Below are 27,527 nucleotides of genomic sequence, written 5' to 3'. Positions count from 1 at the left end.
TAAATTACAGATTCATAATATTTCACTCAAAACTGAAGAACAAATGGCTGTTAGTGAAATCATCCACACAGAAAGACATTAACTGTTAAAAATTCTTCAATACTGTTGGCGCACACCTGACGATTAAAGCGGCAACCTTTAATGGATCGACTCCCACCTGCACTAAAGTCTTGCAAGAGTGTCATGCACGGTGGAGAAAACACAACCAGACCAACGAGAATCAAGTCAAACATTGAACCTTTTATTAGCTAGGCTCATATTTAAAGTAGAAACCACACTACAAGTATTTCTTTCCCCTTTACAAAACTCATTATGTACACTACAGTGCTGACAGTTAAAAAGAACAGAAAACAAACAAACAAAGAAAAACTGGAGATAAATGAACTCTGTGAAAACAATTCTAGCCCCTGAAGACTTTTTGTTTTCAGCCATAACTTTTTTGTCACATTTCTACAAAAAAATAGAGAAGTTCCTGTCGTGTTTCTGTAACATCCAAAAGCCAAAAAGCGTATAAAGAGCGGCATAGCGCCTCACAACTGTTATCAAGTGCTTAATTATCACCTCGCTCTCCCCCAGAGCCATACAGTGAAGAGTTCTCACTGTGAACGTTGAGGCAAACTGACGACAAAAAGCTAAGGCGTTATCTGTCATTTTCCAAAATTTTTCAGGCTTGTGGTGAAACGAATCATTAAGGAAAAGAAACCCAAAAAACCTTCTGAACACTGCTGAACCCTCCGACCTCAGATGTTTGGAGAGCTTCCAGCGGCTTTAGACACCAATTTAAGGCTTTGCTCTGATTTTCCAGTTAAAACTAAGACCCCTTCACTGTATGTCTCTGGACCATCTAGTATTTCACAGTTAAGGACAGGCACTGGGGAAATGTGGGCTACATTAGCAATATCGATAGTAAAAAACAAAAAAGACAAAACAAAATCAAGACACCAACAAAGATACACAACTCTGTGACATGCACCGAGACAGACGAGTTTGACTCTCATGATCAGATATTTGGAGAAACATATATTCTTCATAGGCGCTGCTAAAAATTCCACATAAAATAATTTACTGTACTTTTAAACACTTCAGTCTGTGGTTCATAAATAAAACATTTCATAGACTCCACACTGTAGAGAAAGCAGACTTCAGGTAAATAGATAAATAGTGCTTTGGAAACGAGCTCTTGACAGCGTACCGTCTGTTTTCGAAGTGTAAATAAAAAAAATAAATAAAAAGTGAGCCTGAATGCACTGAAGTTACAGTCTTGGAAGAACCTGAAATTGCCCTGTGGATAATCTAATGGAATCTGCAAGTCTCGACTCAAAGTTTCCACAATAATACCAACTGCATTTTCACACGCACTAAAACTGCTGTGATGAGTCACGTTTGGGATGTCTTGGCTATGCTGCATCTGTATGATATTGCTCTTTGAATCCTAGCTCACAGTGAGCTGTCATCGTAGCTGCTTGTTAATAAAACACAGATCCGGTTAAGGGGATAAAAATCGAGGTTCAGGATGTGCCCTGAATGCGTTTTCCTGAGACTTCTGGAGGCCCTGGGTCGAGTTTGTTCACAAAACTTGTTCTCAAAATTAAGAAACCCTGGCACACATCCAGGAGACGGGCGAAAAACAAAAAGAAAAGCAGCAAAATTACACAAAGAGCCCACTGTGGCGTTAAGGGCAGCCAGCACAGGACAACCTCAGTACTTTGAAAAATGTGACTCTTAGTGGCCTGACTGAATGCAGTTCTACTGCATGCTGGAGCTCAGATAATGTTGAGTAGCATTAAAAAACTACAGCAACATTATAGCATTATAGCTCTAAATACAATATTAGGGAAAAGTACTGTGATAGACTGTATAGTGCAGTACAGTAATGAAGTGTAGGAACATTAAATCAATACACCAGCGGTGATCCATCATTATTTCAGAAACAGTCTTGGGCACGGAGAACATACGAGAAAAAAAAAGCCACAAAAATGGAAGCATTAGCTGCAAGTTTCACAAAAAGGCCACACTTACAACCTTTATTCTATATTTATATAAATATCTGACACAAGTCTGGAGAAATCTTCACTTCCTACATCTGACAGGCTCACAGATAATCTGATGTTTGAAAGGACTTATGCTCACTTCACTTAAAAACAAAACAAAAAAAACAGAGCCAGACAGCAGTTTGGCAGACGACAGGGCTCATTTGAGCCTGAATAATCTCTCCTTCAGAGTTCAGATGGCTAAAGGCCAAAGCTACCTGTAAATGAAAGGAATTCTCCATCACACTTTTTAACCTGTGCACGACCAAAGCATCTGTACAATCTAAGCCAGTTCAGTCCAGAGGTCTGGGTTATATCGAGTCCAACGCTGCTTGATAAACTATGATACTGTGTCTGCTTTCTCCCTCTTTAGTTATTTATTTTACATTGTTTTACAACAGCACAACCAAAATGAAACCTTATACGTATACAGTCATTTAAAAAGAGTTTCATTACGTACAAAAAACTACTATAAAATCTGCTTCGGCTCCTCTTCATGGTTTGGGGGTGGGGGGAAAACAGCAGGGCGAGGTTGAGGTGGTGGGTGAGGAGGAAGAGGGGGGGGAGGGGGGTGTGGGGAGGAGGATGGCGGTGGAGGAGGAGGTGGGTAAGGGAAAGACTGTGACAGGGAGAGCTGAACCTGCATGGATGCTGAGGTCTGGTATTGCGGTTGTAGGGGGTAAGCACCCGGCGGCTGCGAGAGGAAAGGCTGAGGGGGGAGGAAGGGGTGGGAGGTGAAGCCGGGATGCTGGGTGGGGAAGAAGGTTTTGGCGAACTGGTGTGGATGGGAAAGGTGAGGGGAGAGAGACTGGGTGTTAGTGAGGGGAGAGCTTAGAGGAGGGGAGGCCATTAGTGGGGGCTGGAAGTACGGCTGGGACTGTGTGGTGATATTTGGTTGGTGATGCAGGTGAAGCGGGCTCAGGTGGACCGAATGTGGCGGTGCTTTCTGGGTGAGAAAAGAGTTTAGCGTTTGAGGCTGTGTGGGAAGGGAAGGACTGGAGAGGGTGTTTTGGGGGAGCCCTGGAGGTCTGTGAGGGATGTGGGAATGCGGCAGGAGAGGGGAGAAAGAGAGGGGAAGCATCTGAGGGAGGGGAGGAGGTGGGAGATGCTGGGGTGTGTATTGCTGCATGTAGTTTCCTTGCCTCGAGGCGTCCTGTGGTGGATGTACTGGCAAATCCACGGATGTCCTGGAGTCTGAGTCTAAAGTGTGAGTCTGTGCCTCTGGGCGTGTTTGTGTCCGCATGTCGATCCCTGTGTAAGTCCATGTGTTGATTTCGGAGGGGTGTGTTTTTACATCCACAGTGGGCGACCCCTGTGACCACCCCTGTGTCTGTGTGTCTGTGACCGGGAGCGAGTCTTTGTCCTTCGGTTGATCTGACTCCGAGGAAGGAAGAGGCTGAGAAGAAGGAGGAAGCGTGGAGAGAAGAGATTCCACTGCAGGCTTGAGACTAGTCAGGGATGAAGAGGAAGCTGGCAGAGGGGAAGATGTGGACACCACAGCAGAGGAGGAGGAAGAAGAAGAGGTAGAAGATGGATGGGAAGCTGCAAAAGTCGAATGCAAGCTTGCGACAGGTGAAGGTGAAAACGCTGACGAGGTGGAAGACTTTGGGGATGATTTCGGAGAAGCTGAAGAGGAGGAACTTCTACTGGAAGACGTTGTTCTGCTGTCTAAGAGATGGTGGTGGTGGTGGTGATGAGGTTTAGATAATATTTTGGGTTCTGTGTCCCGATCAAGAGGAAGGAAAGCAGGAGGGGACATAGTGCGAGGTGGAGGAGATTTATTCTTGCAGGCAGGGGCTGGAGATTCTGCCTTCACCTTTGCAGGAGGTGAATCCTGCCGTTTAGGCCCTCTTTCTTCAGCTGCCCTCTCCATCACCTCCTGTTTGTCTGAGTGTGCTGAGAGAGCAGGCTGGGATGGGGGAGGTGGATGCTGAAGGCAATCACTGTCCTCCTCCTTTCTGCCAGTTGGCAATGTCCTGCTTTCTGCCACCTCAACCTCAACATCCTCATCCTTTATCCTCTTCTTCTCATCCTCCTTTTCCCCCTCAAAAACCGATTCAGTCTCTTCCACTTTCAGCTCAACCTTCTCCTTCTGCTCCTCCTCCCCCCCTTCTCCCTTGTGGTACTGCAGGAGGCGGACATGCCATGCCAGGCTGCAGACAGCAGAAACTGTCTTGAACTGGTGGACCACATTGCGGGGGATGAAGTAGATGTCATCGTGGCACAGGCGGATGCGAGCATAACGAATGCCTTCCCGCCGCAGCTGGTTTAGTTTGGCGTCGTCCACCCACTGCACACACTGTACAGAGAGAGGGCGGGAAGACGGTTAAAAACGGAGGAGAGGAAGAAAATAGATGTCATAATACCATGAGAATAAGAATTTGAGCAGCAGAGGGCCATGCTGACTTAGATAAAGTAAACAAAAGGACATGCATCGCAAAACTGATTGAAAACACAGTTACACGTCAGAATGAAAGTATTACTAACATTAGAAAACAAATTTATTTAAATTCTTTATTAAGATTTAAATTAGCCTACATCCTTCCAGTTGTCTGATATGCACTGCTTCACAGGACACTGAGAAAACCGGCTGCATGAAGTTAAAAGGCAGCAGCCTCTTGCTAACAATTCGAGAGTTGTTTTGGTTTCCTTTAAGGATGCCGAGCTGCATTGAAATGGTCTGCAGGCTTGTTCCAATCCCCGGGGGGGACATTTTGCTGACGCACGATTCAAAACTCACAGATTAAATAAATTCAAAATAGAATTCCTTTGCATAACGAGTCAGAACAGCAGCAGCAAGACAAAATCTTGTTCTCTGAAGTTGCTTTTGATCTCCTTGAGTGCAGGTTGTACTTATGCAGTCTGCACAAGGGGAGCTGGAGTCTCTTTATCTCAAAAAGGAAAAGAAGCTACACAGACTGCAAAATCAAAGCTGGCAGAAAGGACTAGAGGAACTTTAATGTGTTTTTTTAAATAATTTGTATTTTTGTCATTTTTTTAAAAATAGGTAAAAAAAAAAAGAGCAGTGTGTTTGTTGTTTTTGGTGAAGTTAGATTGTTTTGGCAGTAATTCATTAACTATACTGCTCAAATATTTATTTCACTTTAAATAAACATTTATCTTATGGGGGATTTTTCTGAAATTTAAATAAAATTCACATGATACATAAATAAATATGAAAAAACAGTTGGTGATCACAGAGGACGTCTGGCAGGGACCTGGATCGAGACTAGTGATATTTAACATTTAATTCTTCCTCCACGGAAAGATGTCTGCGGGTGCAGATGGACACAACAAGAAGCCTGGTTATTAATCACTTGGTGTGAGTTTCCTTCATTGATTTTGAGAAAAACAAATACCAGCAGCCAAAAAACAATCTGCATTTACAAGCAGCTAACTGTGAGGTGCAAAAGATCAGCATGGAAACAAACTAATCGAAAACTTCAAATGGCATCTGTGAACAGACTGACTATTAAAGCTTGTTGCTCGTTACTCGTTACTTAATAATCTACGTAACAAGGATTGCTAAGCAGATTAACCCGGAGAAATAAACTAAACTACATAAGCAAAAAATAAATACAGAAGAACTATAACTATAATTATTTACTATAGTAACACTTGTCTTTTCTTGTCTTAAGACAAACCTCTAGCTGAGGTTAAAATTGTCCACCAGGTGGCAGCATCCATCATCAGGTTTACACTCAGTTGATATTTTGGTAACACTTTATCCAATATGAGTTATTATAAAGGTCAATTTACTGGGAGTAATAGGAGTGAGTGAGCACAGGTGTGTGTGTGTGTGTGTGTGTGTGTGTGTGTGTGTGTGTGTGTGTGTGTGTGTGTGTAATGTAACACCTGAGACAGCGGGGGTTCATGTAAGTCCAACTGCAGCCTCTGAACTACATAAGGGAAATCACCAGCGTGGAAACACACAACATCTTTGGTTACACGAGGAGGCTCCAAGCTGAAAACGAGCAAGGGGGGAGGGAAGAGAGAAGGATTATATGATATCCGTCAGTGACTAAGCTGTGTAAATACAGAGCGTGTGTCACTTCCACACAGACGGCTGCTTACCAAACTGTCTGACATTTACAGCGTGCGCTACTGTCGCTTCAACGCCTACCTTTCTACGGAGCATACGGCCTTCAGCACCCCCACGGCCGCCGTGGTTTGGCGCTCGAAACCCTGTCCGATGTGATCGGCGTGGGCTCGCGTCCGATCCTCGAACAGCATCTCTCTGGGCTCGCTGGTCCTGGGTAGGGACTGAAGCAGGTTCTTCACCTCATTTGCGGAGCTAAGAGAAAAAGCAGAGTGAAAAAGTAGAAAAACACAGCGTGCCCACACAGTTTGTGTTTCTCACCCGTCTGCTTCCCTGCTGTCTAAATAAAGAAGGAAATGACTAAAGGTGAGTGGGATGCTCACTCTCCTAGGCTCTTTCTTTCCCGTCTGCTTTATAACAGCACAAAGAGACCTGCTGCTGTTGCTGTTGTATTATCAGCATCAGCTAAGACAGAGACAGAAGCATCTACAATAACAAATCAATCAGCCATAGGGATACACAGAGCGATACTGCCTTTAAATGATTTGTAAATAAGATGGATTTTACCACAATCAGCAACCAGTATTTATCTCGTCTAGTCTAAATTTTAAATGTTCAAATCCTGCCTGTCAAAGCGTTTACAACATATAATAAAGTAATAAAGACTGCTTTGTTTTTGGCTTTAAGGGGAAATAAATACAACAAAAATAATGAAATAAATAGATAAACGATTCAAACATTGACATTGAACCACAATTTTGCAATTGCCGCCTCTGTAACAGCCAGCGCTGATGTCATGTTATACTTTGTTCCTTATTAGTTGGCAAAGCTATGACTTGGCCTAGATGCTTGCAGGTCAAATTTAAGACCTTTTTAATAACACTTAGAACAAAATTTTACACCAAGCTTCACATCAGAAGTGAAAAATATGTTCTCTCCAAGTAAACACATTAATGTCAGTTCAAACAATTGTTATTCGTGAGCCATTTGTCATGAAAGTCACATCTTCCCTTTTCTAATGAGCACGCTGGCTAACAAAGCCGTCATCATAGTCGTCCCCAGTGTTTCCATCAGTGTGTGCAAGACGGGCAGCAGGCCAGGCCTAAGCACTGGGGGAATTTTTGTTTATTTTGGTTTGCATTTATTTTCTGGGGAAAATCTTTAATTGGCATCAGCACAAACTGTCCGTACACATATAAAAATATTCTGAAAGCTTTAGGTGAACAGGTGATCAATTACATTATGCTATCTAATTCTTTAGAGACCAAATAAATACATAAATAAATAAATAAAAGTGAAATATTTAAGATCCAATCAAATTTAAGATATTTTAAGGACCCATAGACATCTTGTCTTTACTTTTCCCTCATCTTATCCAGTGTAGCTGGATCTAATCTAAAAATCCTTATCCTTGATCCACATGCTGGAATTTTTGTCATAAATGAAAAGGTCATTTGTGTACGAGTATGGACACTTTTGCACTCGGCTTATTATTTTTCATATTGTTTCCTGTTAGAGATTTGTTTGTTTTTCAATTGAACTATACAGGTTACAGGTCACATTAAATGTGGGACACATTTTGAAATGATTTATTGTAGTCTCATTTTTAATAATCACAAAAATCTGGCATTTTAACAGGGTTGTCTACACTTTTCACATCCACTGTATACCTCAACTATTAAGCCAGAACGTGGAAACTTCACAGCCTGAGGGTAAGCCGATGTAAACTTAACGAACAAGCAGGCATGTTTGTTTTAAAAAGACTTACAAGAACAAACAGATCCCTAAAAACTGCGCGTTATTTAATGAAAGTGTCAGCGCTCACAGTTAAGTAGTCGATACGTTTAATGTTTGATAGAAGCAGGATGAAAAAGGCGTGTTTCAGCCTGTGGCTTCAGTGAGAGTTTCTGAAACATTTGTGGGTGTAACCCTCATCAAAGCACCATTCATGCTCAGTCTGGTTTCCACACCACACAGAATTTACCCATGTATTAATAACTCCTCCACTTTGATACATAACACACATATTAACAGTATAAAATACTGCAGATAATTTACATATTTGAGGTCATTTTATAAATGTAAGAATTTATTGCACTTCTCTGATTCACATGCAAGATGTAGTATGAACCAAAAGATGAAAGATAAAACAACAAACCCACAATGCGTCTACACAATTACTGCAGGCCTTCAACAGATATGTCAGATTTTCTAGCTCCGGATGCCCCCCCCACTCCCAAATCTAATCATTTTATTCAATTCAGTTTTATTTATATAGCGCCAGATCACAACAATAGTTGCCTCATGGTGCTTTATGGTTCCGTGTTTGCTGCCGGCATAATGCGTGTTTACAAATAAGTGTGAAAAATTGTAGATCTACAACATTCTCTCGCATAGAGCCCAAAAAACACAAGCTGCGTTTCAAGCAGTGTAACGGCAAAAGCTAGACGATGTACACATACGAAGTCTGCGCTTGGCTTCATGTGTGCAGACTGAAGAGCTGTGAAGGAAAAGCATAGGAATGAGCCGTGCTGCCAAACAATAGAAGTACTGCAGTCAGCTCACTGCTGGATCAGTGACTCACACTGGAGCTGCAGTCAAATTCAAACAAGAGTATAAACACACGCACAGAGTTTGCGAGAGAGTCCTTCGAGAGAGTAACACACACACACAGACAAGCTTCGAAACTACCCGTGCTGAATGCTGAATTGTGCGTTCATTCATTCAGAGATAAGAAGAGAGAGGCATGAGCTGGTGGAAGAGGAAGAAAGAAGCAGGGGAAAATAGTGCAGAGAGTGGATGGGGGTAGATGAAAAACACACACACACACACACACACACACACACACACACACACACACACACACACACAGAGCTCAGTGTGTCTGAGCTGACTGCAGGCTGACAGTAATAAATGTAAAACCAGGAAAGCTGGTAAGTGAAATTGTGAAAAGGGAGAGCGTAAAGGGAAGAGTGCTGAATGTGCACATCTTTGAAGCCTACCATCCGCTGCAAATCTTTAACTACATGTGAGGTCGTGTTATTCTCCCACCGTGTCTGCTGGTAGTGTGCACCAAAATGTCAGGAGAGATTCCTGCGCCTTTATTGCCAGTTAAAGCAGGACTGAGGGGTAGATGAGTAGAAGAGGGCGCAAGGAGATAATAGGGCTGGTGGGATAAAGAAGGAGGGAGGTGGGGAGTATGTGGATATAAAGGGAGAAAGCAATGGAGGAAAGCAATGCTCTCTGAACATACAAAAGCTGTTTTTTGTGTGTGTTAATTATATTGATTTTTGGCCAGGTTCTGCATTTAAAACTCAATTTAGCCCCAAAGTAATATGTGCCAAATGAAATTCATCAACAAAAGCACACAAATGTTGTTAATGGTTGTGTAACTCTATTCCGTAATATTTTGAAAAATGTAGATAATACCAGAATATATGATATATTAATAATTGGGATACCATTAGGGCTGAACGATATATCGCATTTGCGATAATATCGCGACATGATCAAGTGCAATTTTCTAACCGCAAAGGCTGCGATTATACTCTGGACATGTCCAAATTCATGGGCTGCATCCTCCTGAGGCCGCATTTGTAGACCGATTACGTCACAGCGACGCGCCGAAGGCTGTCCAAATTACTACCATATCCCAGAATTCATAGCGCGGCCCAGCCAAACTCCAGTTTCCAGCAATGGCGGCCGCTACTAAGTTTTAAAATTACTCATACTAATCTTTCTGGGTCACAAAATAAACTTTTAACATATTTTCAGGCGAGAAAGTAGTTGTGTAAACATCAAATATCTGCTCGGTTTATCAAGATATCCCATATTTGCAAAAGTGCTTCGACGTTTTCAGAGGCGTCTGCTACCCACCAGCTCGACAGCTAGCCGGGAGCTCGAGGGTTACTGATGCGGCCGAGAACGGCACAACTCCCGGCACATCATTTTCAGATCACCGCGGAGTTTCGCTGCTCGGGTTAAACGTAATATATAAGTCACTTAGACAACCTAAAAATGTTATTGTTGGGCTTTTTTCAGTGTTTTGTTTGTTCGTGAGTAAATCGGTTTGGCTGAGATTAAAGTTATTAGATTAGATAAAATAAAACTTTATTAATCCCCCGGGTGGGTTCCTCCTTGGTTTTCACACAGCTGACTAAACGTCAAACAGAAAACTTATTAAACAGAAGTATGAGACAGTCGAGAATTTACACCAGTGTCTGGTTATATTTTAGATAGCAAGAAGCAGACGGCCGAGTTTATTAAACTCCACCGAGACAGCGGTGACGCTAATCAGAACTAGACCGTCCAATTTCACGCCTTTAAATTTTAAAGGCGTGTTTGTGTGTGTGTTTATACAATTGCTATTATGTTTGCACTTTATGTGTAATGTTACTGACTGCAGAGATCAGTAAGATGTGTGTATTTTTTATTTATTAGTTTTATTTATTTTATATTATTTTTTAATTGAATGACTGTCTAGTAGTTCACAGATGTCGAAAAACTGAGTGTGGTAAAGCCACAGATTTTTTTTATGTATATTTCTGCAATCTGCACATTGTACTGACTTTCATTTTAATGTTTACACCAGGGTTCCTTGTCAGCACTTTATGCTCAGATGTTTGTAAGCTAAAAATAAACTATTGTGTATGTTCAAATATACTGTTGTGATTGAAGAAGTTAAATAAAAATGTCAGTCATCAATTCATGCATCACCTCATGTCATCATAACAGAGGTCTGTCTTCCAGGAAAGAACAGTTTAAAATTAATGTAATATAGTATTGGCCATACTATATGATGTATTGCTTGTCTTTGTTTAATAATACAGAAGACAAAGACCTTAAAAAATAATCGCATATCGCATCGCAATCGCAATATTGGGGCAAAAAATCGCAATTAGATTATTTTCCATAATCGTTCAGCCCTAGATACCATGTTTGAAAACTGATCATTTGTTATATTCTCTAGTGGTTTATTTATTTGGAGCATTTTAAGCCTTTATTTGACAGGAAAGTGAAGGGAAATGAAGGGACTGGTGGGTTGCCTTGTCAACCAGGTGAGGTTGACAAAGCAAAACCGATCAGGAACATGTATACAAAATCTAATAAAATATGAAAAAACAAAGGTAAAAGTTAATCTGGAGTAAAATGCAATTAAAAAAAACTAATAAAACAATTTCAACTACACAACAAAAGCACAAATACAGATCAAAATGCAGTAAATGTGGTACTAAATGTAGTAAAAACAGCTCAGTAAATATCAGTGTAAGTATAGTAGACAGTGCAGAGCACATAAAGTGTGAAGTGCTTGAAATAAAAGGTTAACGTCACGTTAGAGCTGGGCGATATATCGAGTTTTTAAAACATATCGATATATTTTTATACGAGATATAAGATGTGACAATATCCTTTATATCGATATAGTCTATGTTACGTTATAATTATAGTTGTGGAGCCGCAAGTTTGCCTCTCTTTCGTCCACTTTTGTCTCTACGCAACGTTACTCCGCCTCGCCTTCACTGAAGACAACTCCCCCTCCTACCCCATCGCTTCACGTGCAGGCAGCGACAAGACGGACACGGCAAATCTCCGTTAACGAGTTACTGCGCATCGCCCCATGCGTGGGGCTGGACGGCGTCAACGTGCTAACGAGCTAAACATGCTAACGAGCTAACCGCGCTAACGAGCTAACCGCGCTAACCCTAAAATCCTTTCATTCTCTCAAAAGTTGATAGCGCGCCTTATGTATGAATTCTGGTTGTGCTTGATGGCCGCGAACCGATTTTATGTGGTACACGGCGCTCAGCAATCTGTCAAAAATGTTTGAGTACGACTTTGGTCAGCTACGGAGCTGCACCGCTTGATAGATTGTCGGCGCATTACGGCTACCGAGGAGCTTCGCGGAGTGATACGTACTGTGCATCAACGTAATATTACCGTACTGTGTGTGTATAAGGACCATAAATGGCACCTGTAAGAGACGTGGTTATGAAGCGGATTTCAAACTCCAGGCTGTCAGTCACACAGTAAAACTTGGGAACAGAGCAGCTGTGAAATCTGTCTTTGTTATTACGCTCAGCGTCTTTTAGTTTATATTTTGACTGCACAATTATGAGCTCTTTGTTTAGCACAAAAACAACCTTGTTTTCTTTTATTTATGGAGCATGATTATTTAATGAATGCTCATAATTTAATTTTGAGTAATTTTTCATGTACATCTGTGCTGTATGTTAATAAAAGTGCCTGTGTGACATCTGGGACACAGCTTTGACTAAGAACTCTCTTTTTGTTCTTACTTTATGGCTTAAAAAAAAAAAATCGAGATATATATCTTATATCGCCATCCAGCTAAAAAATATCGAGATATGAATTTTGGGTCATATCGCCCAGCCCTACGTCACGTTAACATCCTTTTTTCTTTCAGAAGCGTTCCACCTCTGTCTCTTCGTTGCTAAGCTTTGCGGGTTTGATCAGCTCACGCTGGCTGTCACGCTCACATCACATTCTTCGTCAATCCTCTGTCTTTCTTCAAAATGGTGCTGGCCCCGGCTGCTGCTGCCGCTTCTACTATGCAATTACAGTAAATCTGTGTGAGCGTGGCGCCCTTTCACCAAGAGCTGAAATATTTTGGTTTATTTTCATCATCTGACCACTATAATCAAGCTGAATTCTCAGACTGAGAGTCTCAGCGCTGTCAGAAAGGCACAACAGTTTGACCTTTCCACTGAAACTACTGAGAAATAAAAAGCAGCGCCGCAAAGAGACAAGGACTCGCTGCAAACATCACGTCCTCCTCTCCTCCTCACTACTTCTCCATATTTCTTTTGACATGCTTTCTTTTTTGATGTCTCTTTTCTTATTCACACACTGACAGACATGAAAAACACCTGAGCTCCTGAGAACAGCAGCATGTGAAGTCCTCAATAAATCAACTTCAAGCAGAAAACAGAAGTCAAGAAGAAGCGGAAAACAGACTGTAATAGAAACTATCTGTGGAGGTAGCAAGGACAGAGAAATGAGGCCGGAGCTGCAAGGCGGGTGAAAGATTGAGAAATTTCCTACATGCAAGTCTGGTTTTATTTTTTATTTCCGTTAACTGAAAGGTTTCATTTGCCCCCCTCCAACATGTACTTTTAGTTTTACTAACTTTGGTCTAAACCCAGTGGACCATGAAAAGACAAAACACATTAATGTGTACCATAATATAGGAAATTTGGTGCACACAAATTGAAAAGCAGGCACACTTAACCTAATAATTAAAAATAGGACATCTCCTATGAACTAAAGGACTAAAGCTGCTAATAAAAGTGTGCTTAGTTGAAATCGGCGTGAAATCACAGACTTCTTCCAATAAAGAATCATCATCTTATCAACTGACTCATCTCTTAAGCTAAAAATCAACCAACCAACCGATGCCACCACTAATGACCTGAGACATGAGAGAGAAATAAATGAAGCGAGGCAGGAATGTGTGTGATGTGCATTGTCCCACGTTTGGCTGGCTGCCATGTGAAGTGGTGTCTGATGTAACGATGATCTCATCCTAGCGGTGAGCCACATACCGCTCCCATTCACACACACACACACACACACACACGTTCTCTCTCATGGTCTCGCTCGCAGACATCATGCATTATGAGGCAGAGGCCGTGTTTGAGCAGCAGCGGCACAGGCAAGCAGAGAGGAGGGTAATCGTCTCATCTGGAGCAGCTCGGCTTCAACAAAGCTGCACGCTGCTTCAGATTGGAACGCTTTTTTAGCCTATAATCAGTCCTCATGGGCAGAACGGAGGGTACAGAGGCAAGCTGGCTCAATAAGTTACACAAACACACACCACCGAGGCTTGTAAACAACATTCATAAAGAGCGAAATCCCTCCTAATTCCATCTGTCTCACTGAACTGGAAACGTGAGTTGGCCTTATTTGTGCGCATCTGCAGTCTGCCGTTCACCGTTGGACTCACCGTTTTCTTTTAAAAGGAGACTTTGGTATATCAGCTACAGGTATCATCTGCTCTCCTGGTCTGACCCACATTATAGGACCGTCGTCGCTCTCTGTGGGACTCATCAGCCTCAGACTGGAAAACGTTCCCCATGGAAGAGTCCTCTGGAGCCAGACAGACAAGGAGGAAAAGAAGGAGGAGGGAAAGTGAAGACACAAGGGAATAAAAATCAAAGCATCGCCTTTTTAGTCGGCAACCAATTCATCAAGTGTTTTATTTAGCTCGTGTGCAAAAACTGCTCCCCTGGCAAAACTTGTCACTGGCACCCAGGATGATTCGGAGGGTGCTGAATCTGAGCCAAAGCCGTTCATAGACAGGAAACGCCAGAGGATGTGCGTCTTTTGATATTCAGCGTGCGACGCCACTCCTCCGCAGCGCGAGCAGGAGATTTGAAGTCTCAACATAGAACAGCAAACAGAAGACGAGCCTGTCACTCATGCATTTAAGGGACAGCAGTGAGTAAACGCAGCGTTTCGTGGTCTGCTCCTGCAGACAGAAACAACTTCCTGGACTAAAACAGGGAGCTGCGTCAATCGCTTGACATGCCTCTCATTTGCCAGCCACTGCTGAGAGTCTTAGGTGTTTTGTCTTGCAGTATTCTCCATCTGCTCGGTTTGGTGTTTCCAAATGATCAGCGGTGCAAATGCGTCAAAATAGTCTAGTTATTGAATGCAATATGAGACCATACATGTGGTACTAGGAAGTAAATAAGTAGAGTAAATAAATCCTACTTTAGAGTTCAGGGATGACACTATGTCAGCCAGCTGAACATCGTCACACAACAGCTTGACTAAGCGTGCACAATTTTACTAGAACAGATGATGTTTTCTTGGAACAAATAGTAGCACATTATGAAAATGAATGCTTTTAGAGCATGAGGCAATGAGCGATTAATAAGGATGTCTCAAGAGGATACTAAGGATGAGTATCTGGGCCGACCCAGCAAAGTTTTAATGGCTCTCTTCTGGCTAAAACAAAGAAGATTAAAATCCAGTTCCTAAAGTATTATTATTTTCTGTCGGCTACTTTTTTCTAAAAGGCATTTCACTGCATTCAGTTCAGGTCGGAGACAAACATTTTGCGGACTCACTTCCATATCCAGTTCAAGCTCAAATCTTATCTGTTTGTTTGAATCCTTCTGTCACGTTTTCCATTCAGTCATTCTGTCTTTGTCAGGATTACTGCCACGCTGCTGTCCCACCCAGACTCACCTTGAGGAAAGGTGACTCTTCCAGCATGCTGAGGAATTCTGGGAAATAATTGCCGACCTCCTCGTCCACAGCTCCCACCAGGCTAATCTGTCTCATGGCCCCAGCTCTGTATGTGCCATGACTGTAGGTTTTCTTCACCTGCAGCGGGAATATAACAAACACACGCACATACTCTGTGTTATGGTGAAGTGAGGTTGATTCCTGCTGCATAATTAATCATAAAGTGGGAGTTCAGTTCAGTGTTTAGCTAGAAGCATGCAAACGCTAATATTTAACATTCTCTTTCGTGTTGTGCACAGACACAGAGGTATTATAACGATAATCAAATTTTAAAACAAGTTTCCCTGGCAAACTGTAAATCACAGCTTTATTATTTCTCATCCAAAGGAGTGCAGTTCAAACAAACCATTTTCAATGTGATACACACCCACTGTTTATCATTTCACTCTCAAATCCAACTCAGAAGAAAACACATTCTCTCACTCTAACAATAAACATATCATGCAAAGTGATAAATGGAAACTAATAGTCAATAATCATCATCTGGGAAAGTTGTAGCACCTTCAACAAGCTCATTAAAGACCTCCCACTGTTGTAACAGGGGCTAGAGCAGCGTTCCCCAACCCCCGGATCACAGACCGGTACCGGTCCATGAGTTGTTTGGTACTGGGGCACGAGAGTTGAGGCTCCTGTGTGAAATTTATGGTTTTTAGGGGTTTTTTTTATCAGTTTTTATCTTTTTTTTTAATCATTTTTATTATTAAATCTGTTTCCCTGCATCGTTTCCCGTGTGCTATTATTAAGTCCTTTTATTTTTGGTACAGGTTTGTCAGACATAAACCGGTCCATGGTGCAAAAAAGGTTGGGGACCGCTGGTCTAGAGGATCTGAGTTCCTTTTTAACATACAACAGTTACCTGGTGACCAGTCCTACTAAAGAGCATTTCACCCACTTGTTTTGTTTTAATACCTTTTTTTAACACCTAAAATCATCTAACAATTTTTATGGAGGGAATTAATTGTGGTTATTTCCAGCTTAGTATAGTTGCCTGCTGGACTCTACTAGAGTAACTCTGTATAGTCTATAGTTAAAACAAACATGAATGGGTGCCAGTTTAGCTCACAGGTGGAGCAGGTGACCATATGCCACAAGCCTAAATGCTTCAAATCCAAGGCCCTGTGCTACGTGTCTTCCCCCAGTCATCCTCTCTCCCTACTTTCCAGTCTGCTCTCCACTGCACTCTGATAAAAGCATAAAGCTCCAAAAACTACTTGTTCATCATAAACTGGGTATTAGTTCATCCACTACGTGAAATAAACAATTTAATTTCCTTTAAGCCAGCTTTTCCCTGATTGGTTGCTCCTTGCAAACAGAAGGTGTGAAGAACAGGTGGGTGGGATTTATGTGCTCAAAGACAGACCATTTGCCAGACACTATATTAGGCATTTAGTGTCTGGCAAAGACATCATAAACAGCTAAAAGTGATAAACAAATGACAGGAAGCAAAATAATATAATGGTCCCTTTCTCCCTCCTACAGCAAGTGTTATATGATGATATTATTTATATTAAATATAATATTATTCATGCCAATTTGGAAACACACGAAAATCTGAATTGGAGGCAGAGATCCGCATAGAAGCTGTGCATCATTACTGGGTGTCAAAATAGACACTGTGTGTGTGTGTGTTGGTGCCTTCTTTTGATGTTTCTGCTCCAGTGATGTGACTCAACGCTGTTTGCTGCTTTTCACTTGGCTGACAGAGCATTGCGCCTGTGTGACTGTGTGTCTCTAACCCGCCTCTCATACCCTTGGCCCTCAGCAGTGCCTTTTGTGTGTGCATGTGCGCGCAGTACGTGCAGCATGTGGCCTGCATGCGGTACTCTTGGCTGATCGCGATGCATGTGTGTCTGTGCGCACGCCAAATCCTTGGCTGCACGCCTCCAGTGAGTCACCACTTGACAACGAGGCAGAGATAAAGGGAGAGAGAAGGGAAGAGAGGCAGACCAGAGGGAGGAAAGAGACCGAGAGAGAGCGAGAGAGGATACACAAGAGAGAAAGGATGAGGGGAAGAGAGACAGATGGAGAGAAAAATGTGTAAAGAAGAGGAAGAGAAAGTTTGGGAAGACAAGCTGTGAAATGCAAGCGAGACAAAAATGAGAAAAATATCTAACTGTGACTCAGATGAAGATCAGAGCACATTGTAGGATTAATAAATGCAGAAATCCTCGTAATTCCAAAGGGTCGAAGAAAAAAAAAAAAAAGGAGGGAGGGGTGTTGATGAGGAGAGATGAGTGAAGGTTTGAAAAGATGGGAGGAGGGAAGTGAAGGGGAAGTAATGAAGATGTAAACACTAAATTGTAAAAGGACTGAAGGGGAGGGTGTTTAGCAGCTCCCAGGTGCCTTTTTATATGTAAGGTACCAGATCCCCAACAGTAGCTTAGAAGACTGTGAATGCTGGCAGCTTCAGTATGTAGAACATGTTTTTTACTCAGTAAAGGAAACAACATGTCTACCTTAATAATTCCTTGTAAATTGGTCCAAACACTTGTGATGAACAGATGTTTACAGCTTTTAATTCTATATTAAACTAGCAAAAATAAATCAGTGTATCATCCATAGTCATGCCGAGCCATGTGGCTGTTTGTTCACGGTTTAATATCCTCATAAGATGACACTGGCTAAAAGCTTGACATACTGACTCCATAAAGACATATAAAGACAACTTTAAATAGTCTCACTGAGTCAGTGACCTAGTTACACAGAGGGGGATGTGTTGATTCCAACACCATCGGGCTTACAAGTAATTCCTGGCTTCCACAATGTTTCTTAGCCACAGTGTGTGCATGTATTTTTGTAGTGTGTGTGTGTTCTTTTTTTTCTACATGATTATAAGTGTTTGCGCTTATGAGTCTCTATTTTTGTGCGCGTGTGTTTACACGTGCGTAACTTAACACCTGACTAAACCCCCATGTTGTTTGCAAAGACAATATTCTCTCACTATCACAAGAGGATTATTAGGAAACGCGACCTGTGACTCAAATGAACGGATAAATTTAACACCCACTGGTACTGACACACACACACACACACACACACACACACACACACACACACACACACACACACACACACACACACACACACACCTTTTCTATTTCAAGTGAAGGCAAACAGAAGGAAACAGGAAATTTGACAGACTTCCTCTGAGCTACAGTGTTCAAGATGCTCCATTCCTTTCTCTTCTCTGCGTACGTGCTTGTAAACACTGACTTCACTTGGTGTTTTACTCGCCTTACCCATTTTTTTCCCCCCTCTCATCTCCGTCAGCCTCTCCATCTCCTCCTCTGCCTCCTTCCTTCATAATGCTAACATCCCTGGTGGGAAGCCTATTAGATCAATCCTCTCTCCTTCCTGCTCTCCTTTCCGCCTCTGGCTCCCTCACTTGTTAATTCTGTAACAAGCTTCTCTTTCCTTCATCAACTCATCTTTGACCTTCTCCTGCTGAGTTCATGTCATACCATCATCTCACTAATCTGTCCAACCTCTCCCTCACCCCCGCATATCTCTTAAATTCTTTTCTCCCTCTCATCCAATTCTCTCGCTGATCATTATGTCCAGCCAGACTGCAGAGTGCTAAGTTTATTAGTCTATTTCCGTACATGCGTCACAACAAAGCTTCTGGCTGCTGACTGGTGCCTCAAACACAATTGGACATGCTTCTCTTTAACAATCTCCCACTTGGCTCGGCTACAAAGAGAGAGACGTGAATGAATGCACATCCACACTTCAATTAAAAATAATGTAATGGTCCCTTTCCGCCTCCTTTGTTATTGCTGATGAATTCTTGTAAGTTAAAGCGACACCACACTGATGCTAAGCCAACTTCTAGGTACACTGTGGAGGCTGAGCGTGGCAGCGTTTCCTTCAGGTCAGTGAGCGTCAAAAGCCTGGAGCAAGGTGCCTACACAGGATGAGGCTTTAGCTAGAATCAGATGAGCTACACATGCCGATAACCGGCATTCGATGTAGCTATAGGATTCTCAATTTAGAGATTTGAATAATCAGGGGTTTTTTGTTTTGTTTGTTTGTTATTTTTAATATGAGAAAAATTAACCATCTTAGCCTAGGGGCACAACATCTCTCAAAAAGAAAGCACCTAGAGAAATATCTATGTTAGTCTAAGCACAGCAGCTGGACTCAAAATTATAGGCAAAAATAACAAACAAAAAAATTTGTTTGTGGTGTTTTTTACGAGACTAAATGATCTCAGCTCGTTTGTTTACCATCCTTCTCACTCACAGCAGTTCTTATCGTGCTTCACCTATTTATTGCAGGTTTAGCAAATTTGTCACAACTTTTCATACTAAATTGTCACCTAATTTATTCACGCCAGTCTCAATTTCGCCTACTGTGGAGGTCAGAGGACTTCAGCAAATAGAGAGAAGAAAACGCACTGTCATCCTGTCTTTTCAGTTACGATGACTCATTTTACTGAAGTCTGTGGCTAAGTCAAGAAGCTATTGAAATATAGTAAAAAGCTGATAGTGTAGTCAATGTGAAATACCTACAAACTGCTGTTAACCTCCTCTATGCAATATTGGGTCCCAGGCAGGTCCAGAAAGTCACATGGGAAAAATGTGCATTACCCAACTAGTTGGGAGCTACTGGCAGAGTGGTAGTAAAACTTCAAAAAGTGTGACATAAACCAGAAACAACTAAAAGTTGTGCCTTGACTCTACTCCCAGCACATATCAAAAGGAGCAATGTTTACTTTGAAAACAAACAGTTTCTGGTTTCTGTCATACTTTTCAGTTTTACTACAGCTCGGAGAGTACCTGGTGAGTAATAGCGGTAGAACAGAGACTACCAGCAGCCTCCTGCAACTACTCACCAGCGGGTTGGGGAATACGTCTTAGAGAGCCAGCTAAATGGTAGTATTGTCCTGAAAGACTGGGCTCGCCACTCAGACAAACCCTCAGCACTGATATAGGATTTTTGACCCCCCCACCACAAAGTCTCATCTTTTCAAACTGTTGCAACATCTTCCTCTGTATAATCGGAATTTCTGAGCTCTTGACCAGTATTTGCTTTGAACTATACAGTATTTGTTTGCATTAAGTTGTAAGCTGCCCTTACTTACTTACTGTACAGTCTCTTATTTTATATGTTCTTTACTTTTGTGTGAATCTGCAAGCTCCATCTGCCTGTCACTTTGATGCTGAATTTCCCTAATGAAGGACAATAAAGGATATTTCTATTCTAGTCAATGATTTTACACATTTATAAAGTACTGGGCTTCTTTTTCCCCCACTCTGACCCATAAACCTGCTGGCTTTTACTTCATTTACATATGAGGCATTGCTGTGAATGTTTTTCTGCAGTGATAAAGCATTAACACAAGCACATTATGAGCACAGATTAATAAAATATTAAAAAGCTGCATTGTGCTGTTTCGCCTCGTTTTAATCTTTTGACGACGTACCGACATCATTGCTCTCAGTGACTAAAAGGAGAAAGACCAAATTACCTCAGCGTCCTAGCACACCACGTATTGACTGTTGGACTGTACTTGCCCTGAGAAAATGGAGAGCTGTAATCTTCCATAATTCTTACCGGTACTGAAAATGGCTTTAGACAGGTGCTGAATACAAAATACAGGCACGCAGCCTGAGCAGCAGCAAAGCAACTTCGGTGCCTGCGGTCACATTGTGAGCATAACAAACATCCTCTCTTACACGCTATTCATTATCAATTGCTATAGGTACGCAAGTAACTTCGTGGAGAAGTGTATGGGTGATTGTGTCTCATACTGTGGGAGATAAATTTGAGCACAAACAAAGAAGAAAAGATTGCAAGCGGCGGCAATTTGCTTTGCTCTCCTTTCTGCACACACCAAACAAAAAGCAGCGGTCCAGTCATTTATGGCTCGATAACAGAAACATGGAGGAGAGAGATAAAAGAGAGACAGACTAACACAGCGGGAGGGAGAGAAATGGGGATGATACAACATTAATCTCTGTATATATATATGTGTGTGTGTGTGTGTACTTGTTCCTGTGTATTTACTATCAGTATGCATGCTCACATCTGTCTGTCTGTGTGTGTGTGTGTGTGTGTGTGTGTGTGTGTGTGTGTGTGTGTGTGTGTGTGTGTGTGTGTGTGTGTGTGTGGACTGTAAGTGTACTTCCCAAGGTCACTGCCGAGAGCTTGGAGGGAGGGGAAAAAAAATTAACAAGACCAGTGGACAATGACGTTAGCCCTGCAAGGAACATTACTCTTAAAGGGACAGCACGGGACACAGGTTTGCAGGGAAATTTAGACAAAAATTACACATTAAGGATGTTTCATGCTTTCATTTCAACTGGATTTAATTGATTCACAGTCATGCTGAGATCAAGGTGTTCCTGTGGAGGCAAAACTGTCCAAAAACAGAAGGAAATACAGGGAGAAAACATTATGAATATTCCACACAAAAGAAGAAAACAGCCAGAAGGAGAGCATTAGAACGCACAAACTGATCTACCCCCTGTAGTACACCACACACACTCTTTACAAGAGTATGGTAACCAATCCTGGCTGTACTCACATTGAAAAAGAGCAGGCGGTATCTCAGTACAAAGCCACTCAGGAGGTTTGAGGCAACAAAAAGCTTTTCATTAGTGAACTATAGACATGGGACAACTTGAAATGAAAAGGTCTAGCTTTGTCACTGTGCCCAGAGGAGACAATCCATCCCAGCAACACACCTACATAAACAGTTCTAGTTTTTCCCGCTGTCCTCAAAAGTGTTGTGGGTCGAAAAGTGGTCAGGAGGTTTGAGAAGAAAAGCACCTTTTTGTTGATGGAGGTGAGTCTCCAACCTGCTTTACCGTGAAGCCACCACCTGGCTGACAGCAGTCATTTCTCAGAGTCTTTAACTCGACTTCTTCCCTCTCATCCCTTCGCTGCCATTTCTGTCACATTTCTTATATAAAATTCTCTCTTTCTCATCTATTTTAGACTATGCTTCATGCAGCCTCTTGTGTTATATGCTTTTAATAGTCTCTTCCCTCTCTAACAAGTATGTCCACTTGCTTTGAACGTTGATATCTCAAGATTAAGAAGCGTCAGAGTAACAGCCACGTCCAAACGTGTGCTGCACACAACGCTGATGTCGTTGATAATGTTGTCATTAAGTCTGCGAAATCAGACATCAGTTTAATGCCAAAAGCCGTTTTAATTCTGAACAGATGGAAGCAGATGACTCGACCAGATGGTTAAAGCCACAACAATACAACTTTTTCATGTTCACAGCAGCCATCCAGTCTTTTCATTTAATCATTACGTTTCCCTCCCCATCATCACATCACCTTCTTCCCTTACTTTCTATATTTACCACCAGGGAGAACTGGAACAAGTTGATGACAAATATCTGAAAACTTGGCAGTTTTTTGTTTTTTTTAAATAGTTTGTTTTTTTTAAAGGTACTGGGAAACAATATGTGGAATAATAGCAGCAAGTGTAGTGGCATAATACTTAGAGACAATTAAAGCCAGCATTTTTTAAAAACAGATGCAATACTTCAAGCTTTTCTAAGCACCTCAAATCCAGTCAACTTACTCTTTACACTAAACTCAAGATGAATGAATTTCACTTGTCAACTCTGCATTGAAAATGTCTTCAGAATGTTAATTCTGAGCCTGAAAAGTTATCTTTGCAAATTGTGACAGCTGCCAACTGCTCTAGCAAAGCTAATCACCCAAGATCCACAAACGCTGACGCGTTCATCTTTAGGCTAGCATTAGGGATTGTTGATAAAAAAAGAGCTGGGAGCTACTTGTTGCCTTAGTAGGCCATATTCTAAATGGGTGAAATGGTTAGCATCGTCATCCTGGTCGCAAGAAGGCTCTGGGTTCAGTCCACCTGGCACGCAATGGCCTTTCTGTGTGGAGTCACGTGTTTTCCAGGTACTCCAGCTCCCTTTCACAGTAAAGACATGCACGATAGGTTAATATCTGGTGATTCTAAACTGGCAGCAGGTTTGGATGTGTCTGTGTGTTTTTCCCAGTGACATCTGGGAGAGGCTCCAGTCCCCCGACCCATGACACCAAGGTGGATAAGGAGTTAGGAAAAATCAGTGGAATGTAAATAAATTTAATATTCATCTGAGGGGAAAAGAAAAGAGGAACTCTGCGCAGTTGATGCGTACAGCTGGGTTTCCACTAGGAAGGTTTTTAGTGCAGAGGGGTAGTGGATGTTAATAGAGAACTATGCATCTATAACTGTGCTGCCTGACTGATAAAAGCTTCATGCACCACAGGTCTCTGACAGTCTGATAATTCCCCATTTAAAGCTGAATAAGAGAGAAGTGTTGTTCCATTCTTTTCAAAGCAGCGCCCACTCAGTGTTAAATGTCCATTTTATACATCTCAACCTTAATATTTTATTTAAAAATTAAGGTGTACTGTGATTAAAGTGCAGACTTTCAGCTTTAATTAAAGGGGTTTAACAAAAATGTTCACATTAACAGCTTAAGGAATTACATTCATTTTTAAACACAGTATCCCATTTTCAAGAGAAGCTTCATGGCAAAGCAGGGCCAGTTCCTGTTCCCTTGTTATCATAAGCTGAATGCATAAAAGCTCTGGAGCTGATTCCAAGTGTTGAACTTGCATTCATGTCAGAAGGAGCCCATCATTGAGTTGCGGGGGGGAAAAAACCCCAAACTTGAGCAGCTGCCAAATCAACAATATGGTGCACTCTTAAAAAAAATAAAACAAAACACTGCACCGGTCAGCTCAGCAACACCCAAAGGCCTGAACATACTGCACACCACAAGTGCTATCTGTCAACCTAGTAGACACACCGATGGTATCACTTTCAAAATCTTCCATTAGCTTGTTCTTGAGTTATCACAGTCAAGTTTTCATTTCAGTTTTCAATTTAAAAATCCCAGGTGATTTCCTTCTTGAATTATTGTATTCACAAGATTATAAATCTCTAAGTTTTGATCTCCCGAGATTTTAGTTGACACCCTTACTAACTGAACTTAGGTGCCCTAGCAGGGTGACAACAATACCCCATCAGCCTTTTTACAGCAAAGAAAAAAAAATCAAGAGACAAAAAAGAATATGTTCTTTTTTCCCTGCTGTGGATGTGATATAACAGTAAAATGCTTTGGATCTGTGTTTTGTTTTGTTTTTCTTCAGGGTTTTTTTTGTTTTGTTTTTTTTCCAAAAATAATTTAATAATTTCCTTTTTTTTTTTTCAGTTTTCAGAGTCTAAGTTGGTTCAGAAATTTCTGGTATCATAACTTCTCTAATTCCTGTCTTCAAATCTTTAGATCAATAGAGGTACCTGTATAAAAAACCCCAACAACAACAACAACAACAAAAAACTGCTGCATTTGAGGACTGTAACACCAACTTGGTCCATTTCAGTTTCCTGAAGTTGGTATAAAGTGAACTAATGAATAATTCAGACTGAACTGCACACGGCATTACTTCTGAAAGCCATCTCGCTTAACTTTTAAGTGTAAAACTTCACACACTACCGTATATCTGTTAAAGACATTATACTAAAAATAATTCCTACAATTCTTATTGAATTTTACTCGCACTCGTGAAACAAAAAAGGTTGAGCCTTCATAAACAGCCCTTGTATTTACTTCTACAGTGACAGAAAAATTGCTATTACTGCTAAGAAAATGTTTTATGCAAACCTTGAGGAAAACAATATTTATACAAAAGTCACTTCAAGATTAACTCCGATTAAGAAAAGCAAAGCACTGAAGTGTAGAGGAAACACAGAGCTGTAGCTTCTCAGGTCAAACGCCATTTGTTAAAAACAACTGTTTTTCATGCATCGCACCACAGAAAGCAACATAATGCATTTAAGCCAGAAACAAAAGTGTGTGTATGTTTATACATTTGCATATACAACATGACAAAAGGCCTCCACCTCTTCTTGCAACTGTTGCATGGACAGTCCTAGCATGACATCATCTATCCTGGCCTTCACATTGCATCCTCAATTTACCCTGCATCACACAACCTTCTAAGTGTATACTACATATCCCTTATTTCCTGTCTTCATAGACGGTTGTAACACCCAGACTGATGCAAACGACAGACAGTAACATGGAAGCATGTGGCCTTTTCCATTTGATGCTTTTGAGCTTTTATTTTTCATGTTTGAAAGCTTGACATTTGTTTTTTGCTCTCTGGGGAAACTGCTTCAAAACTGCACAAGCAGCAGCAAAAACGGTGTAAATCAGAAAAGCAACTAGTCAGCATGGTTGCAGAACTGTCTGTATCAGTTCCAATAATATCCAAGCCACAGCACACATACAGCACCACATCTATTACACCACTCTTCCCCTTTATGTGCCTGTGTTCGACTGACCTGAGAGTAGAAATTAGCCATAGTCGTGGTTTCTATGTCTTTCTTTCCAATTATTTCCATTTTCACCGGAGCCGACGGAAACTTGGTTGAGAAGTAGTCCAAAAAGTCCGGCAGGTACTTGGCTTCTCCGTGGACGATTCCCATGACATAACGAGCAGCCTGCAAAACAGTCAGCAGTTTTAATTTAGATCAAGATGATGGTTTAGGAAAAGGATTTTAAATTACTAGTCTAAGAGTTTAAGTATAAATGAGGGATGCACCAATCCAATTCATTTGATCACAGATATGCTACAAATACCCACAGTACTGATCTGATACCATTATGAAATTAATAATGTTGAGTCGTCACTATAGGAAAAGATTGCAATTTATTCTTTTATGGTTAAAGATATGGGAGTAGTTGGCAACCCCCTGGCAACTAAAAATCCTATAACAACCACTAAATGACTGAAAGTGGTATCAAGGATAACAGATTTTTCCCTAGCAACCAGTGGCTGTCAGGAGATAACTGACTGGTCTCTGAGCATCTGTGACGGTTTTAGGCAACAAGTCTAAACTACAAACTCACGAAAAAATAAATACATAAATTAATAAATCCAAGACTATATATTAACTGAACTGCTATTTATTAGTGAAATAACAGCTTTTCTGTCATGTGAAATCCCTTGACAAAGTTCAGTTTGTAGTCAAGTACAAAAACTTTTGCAATCAAAGAAGAGAAAAGCTGTAAACACACAAAAAGGTCAAGCTTCAAGCTCTCACTTTTCATTCACATTATGAAAATATCTGACTGAATCCTGCCTAACCCATCTGAATAGCAGATCAGTGCATCCCCCGTCTACATAACTTAAAGGGTAAAGAAAAACAGTGTTTTTAATGAAACATAGTCAGCAGCAGGTGCTACACTGCAGCTGCAAACAACACTGCACTGAACTCAACATTCAAAGATCAATCTGATCAATACACATGCTGCACCTGGGACGCGTCCTCACTGAACACCAACGTGACAAACTCCTGAGCAAACCTTTCCCTCTGGTCCACTGAGAGAGAGGAGAGCTGCGACGTGTAGGCGTGAGCCACTAAGGCGCCTCCGTTAGGCTGGTTTTCTATGTGAATGTACGAGGCAAACTCCAGATCCGCCATACCGGGATACGAGCATTGCGGTTGGTGTTTGGTTGGGGAGGAAAGAGGTGACGTGGTGGACGACAACGGAGAGTTAAGTGAGTTGTGAAGAGAGTTCAGGTGAGATTTCGAAGGAGAGGAGGGCGGGAGATGGGAGCTTTTGTTGTTAGGTGGAGGATAAACAGGTAGAGGGGACTTAAATAAAGATAGGGAGGAGTCGTGTTTTATTTCAGAGGGGGAGGAAGACGAGGTGGGGGACGTGGAGGAGGGAGGGAGGAGAAGCAGGCCAGCACAGATGGTTTGGCAGGACCGGTGGTACATCTTCACATGCTTGTGCTTCTCCCCTTCTTTGTGTTTCTTCTTCTTTTTCTTCTTCACTTTTTTGATTTGCAGCTCCTCTGAGTTGATCTTGGCTTTCTCTTTGTCATCTGGACAGAGCAACAGAAAGAGAGAGAGAGAGAGAGGGGAGAAAGGCACTATTGAAGGATTTTTGTGCAATACCACAAAATAAGAAGAAACCCAGCTCTGAAGAGGCTTTCATGACAGATTTGTTAGAATCCATCATGTGTTATTTGATGCACAGTGGATCAACAAACTCTCTCAGCTCCCTGCTGTGAGAATAGATTTCTCCAAAGTCCTTCTAGAAGCAAGTCTTGCAAGTTAGCAGCAATCTTAAAATGCCAGGAGGCACGTTTATTGATGCATCATCTGAATTAACTTTAATTTCAGTGGTCACT

At 41.6% G+C, this 27,527-nt stretch overlaps 1 protein-coding gene across 1 annotated transcript in view; it reads right to left on the bottom strand.

Annotated features, from left to right (window-relative positions):
* Positions 1–232: 232 nt before the first annotated feature.
* LOC308399047 (uncharacterized protein) overlaps positions 233–27,527 on the bottom strand; it is a 42,415-nt gene continuing 15,120 nt past the window's right edge. Inside the window, exons 3-9 of the mRNA XM_080885990.1 lie at positions 26,644–27,218; positions 25,669–25,827; positions 15,283–15,420; positions 14,033–14,175; positions 6,154–6,324; positions 5,886–5,994; positions 233–4,329 (exon numbers count right to left, since the gene is read on the bottom strand). Coding sequence (XP_080742116.1) covers positions 2,500–4,329; positions 5,886–5,994; positions 6,154–6,324; positions 14,033–14,175; positions 15,283–15,420; positions 25,669–25,827; positions 26,644–27,218 — 3,125 coding nt within the window. The 3' untranslated portion in view covers positions 233–2,499. The remainder of the gene's footprint in view (positions 4,330–5,885; positions 5,995–6,153; positions 6,325–14,032; positions 14,176–15,282; positions 15,421–25,668; positions 25,828–26,643; positions 27,219–27,527) is intronic.

The sequence above is a fragment of the Rhamphochromis sp. 'chilingali' genome (assembly GCF_963969265.1).
Source record: "Rhamphochromis sp. 'chilingali' genome assembly, chromosome: 7".
In the NCBI taxonomy this organism is placed as follows: Eukaryota; Metazoa; Chordata; class Actinopteri; order Cichliformes; family Cichlidae; genus Rhamphochromis; species Rhamphochromis sp. 'chilingali'.
This window is presented reverse-complemented; position numbering and strand designations above follow the sequence as displayed.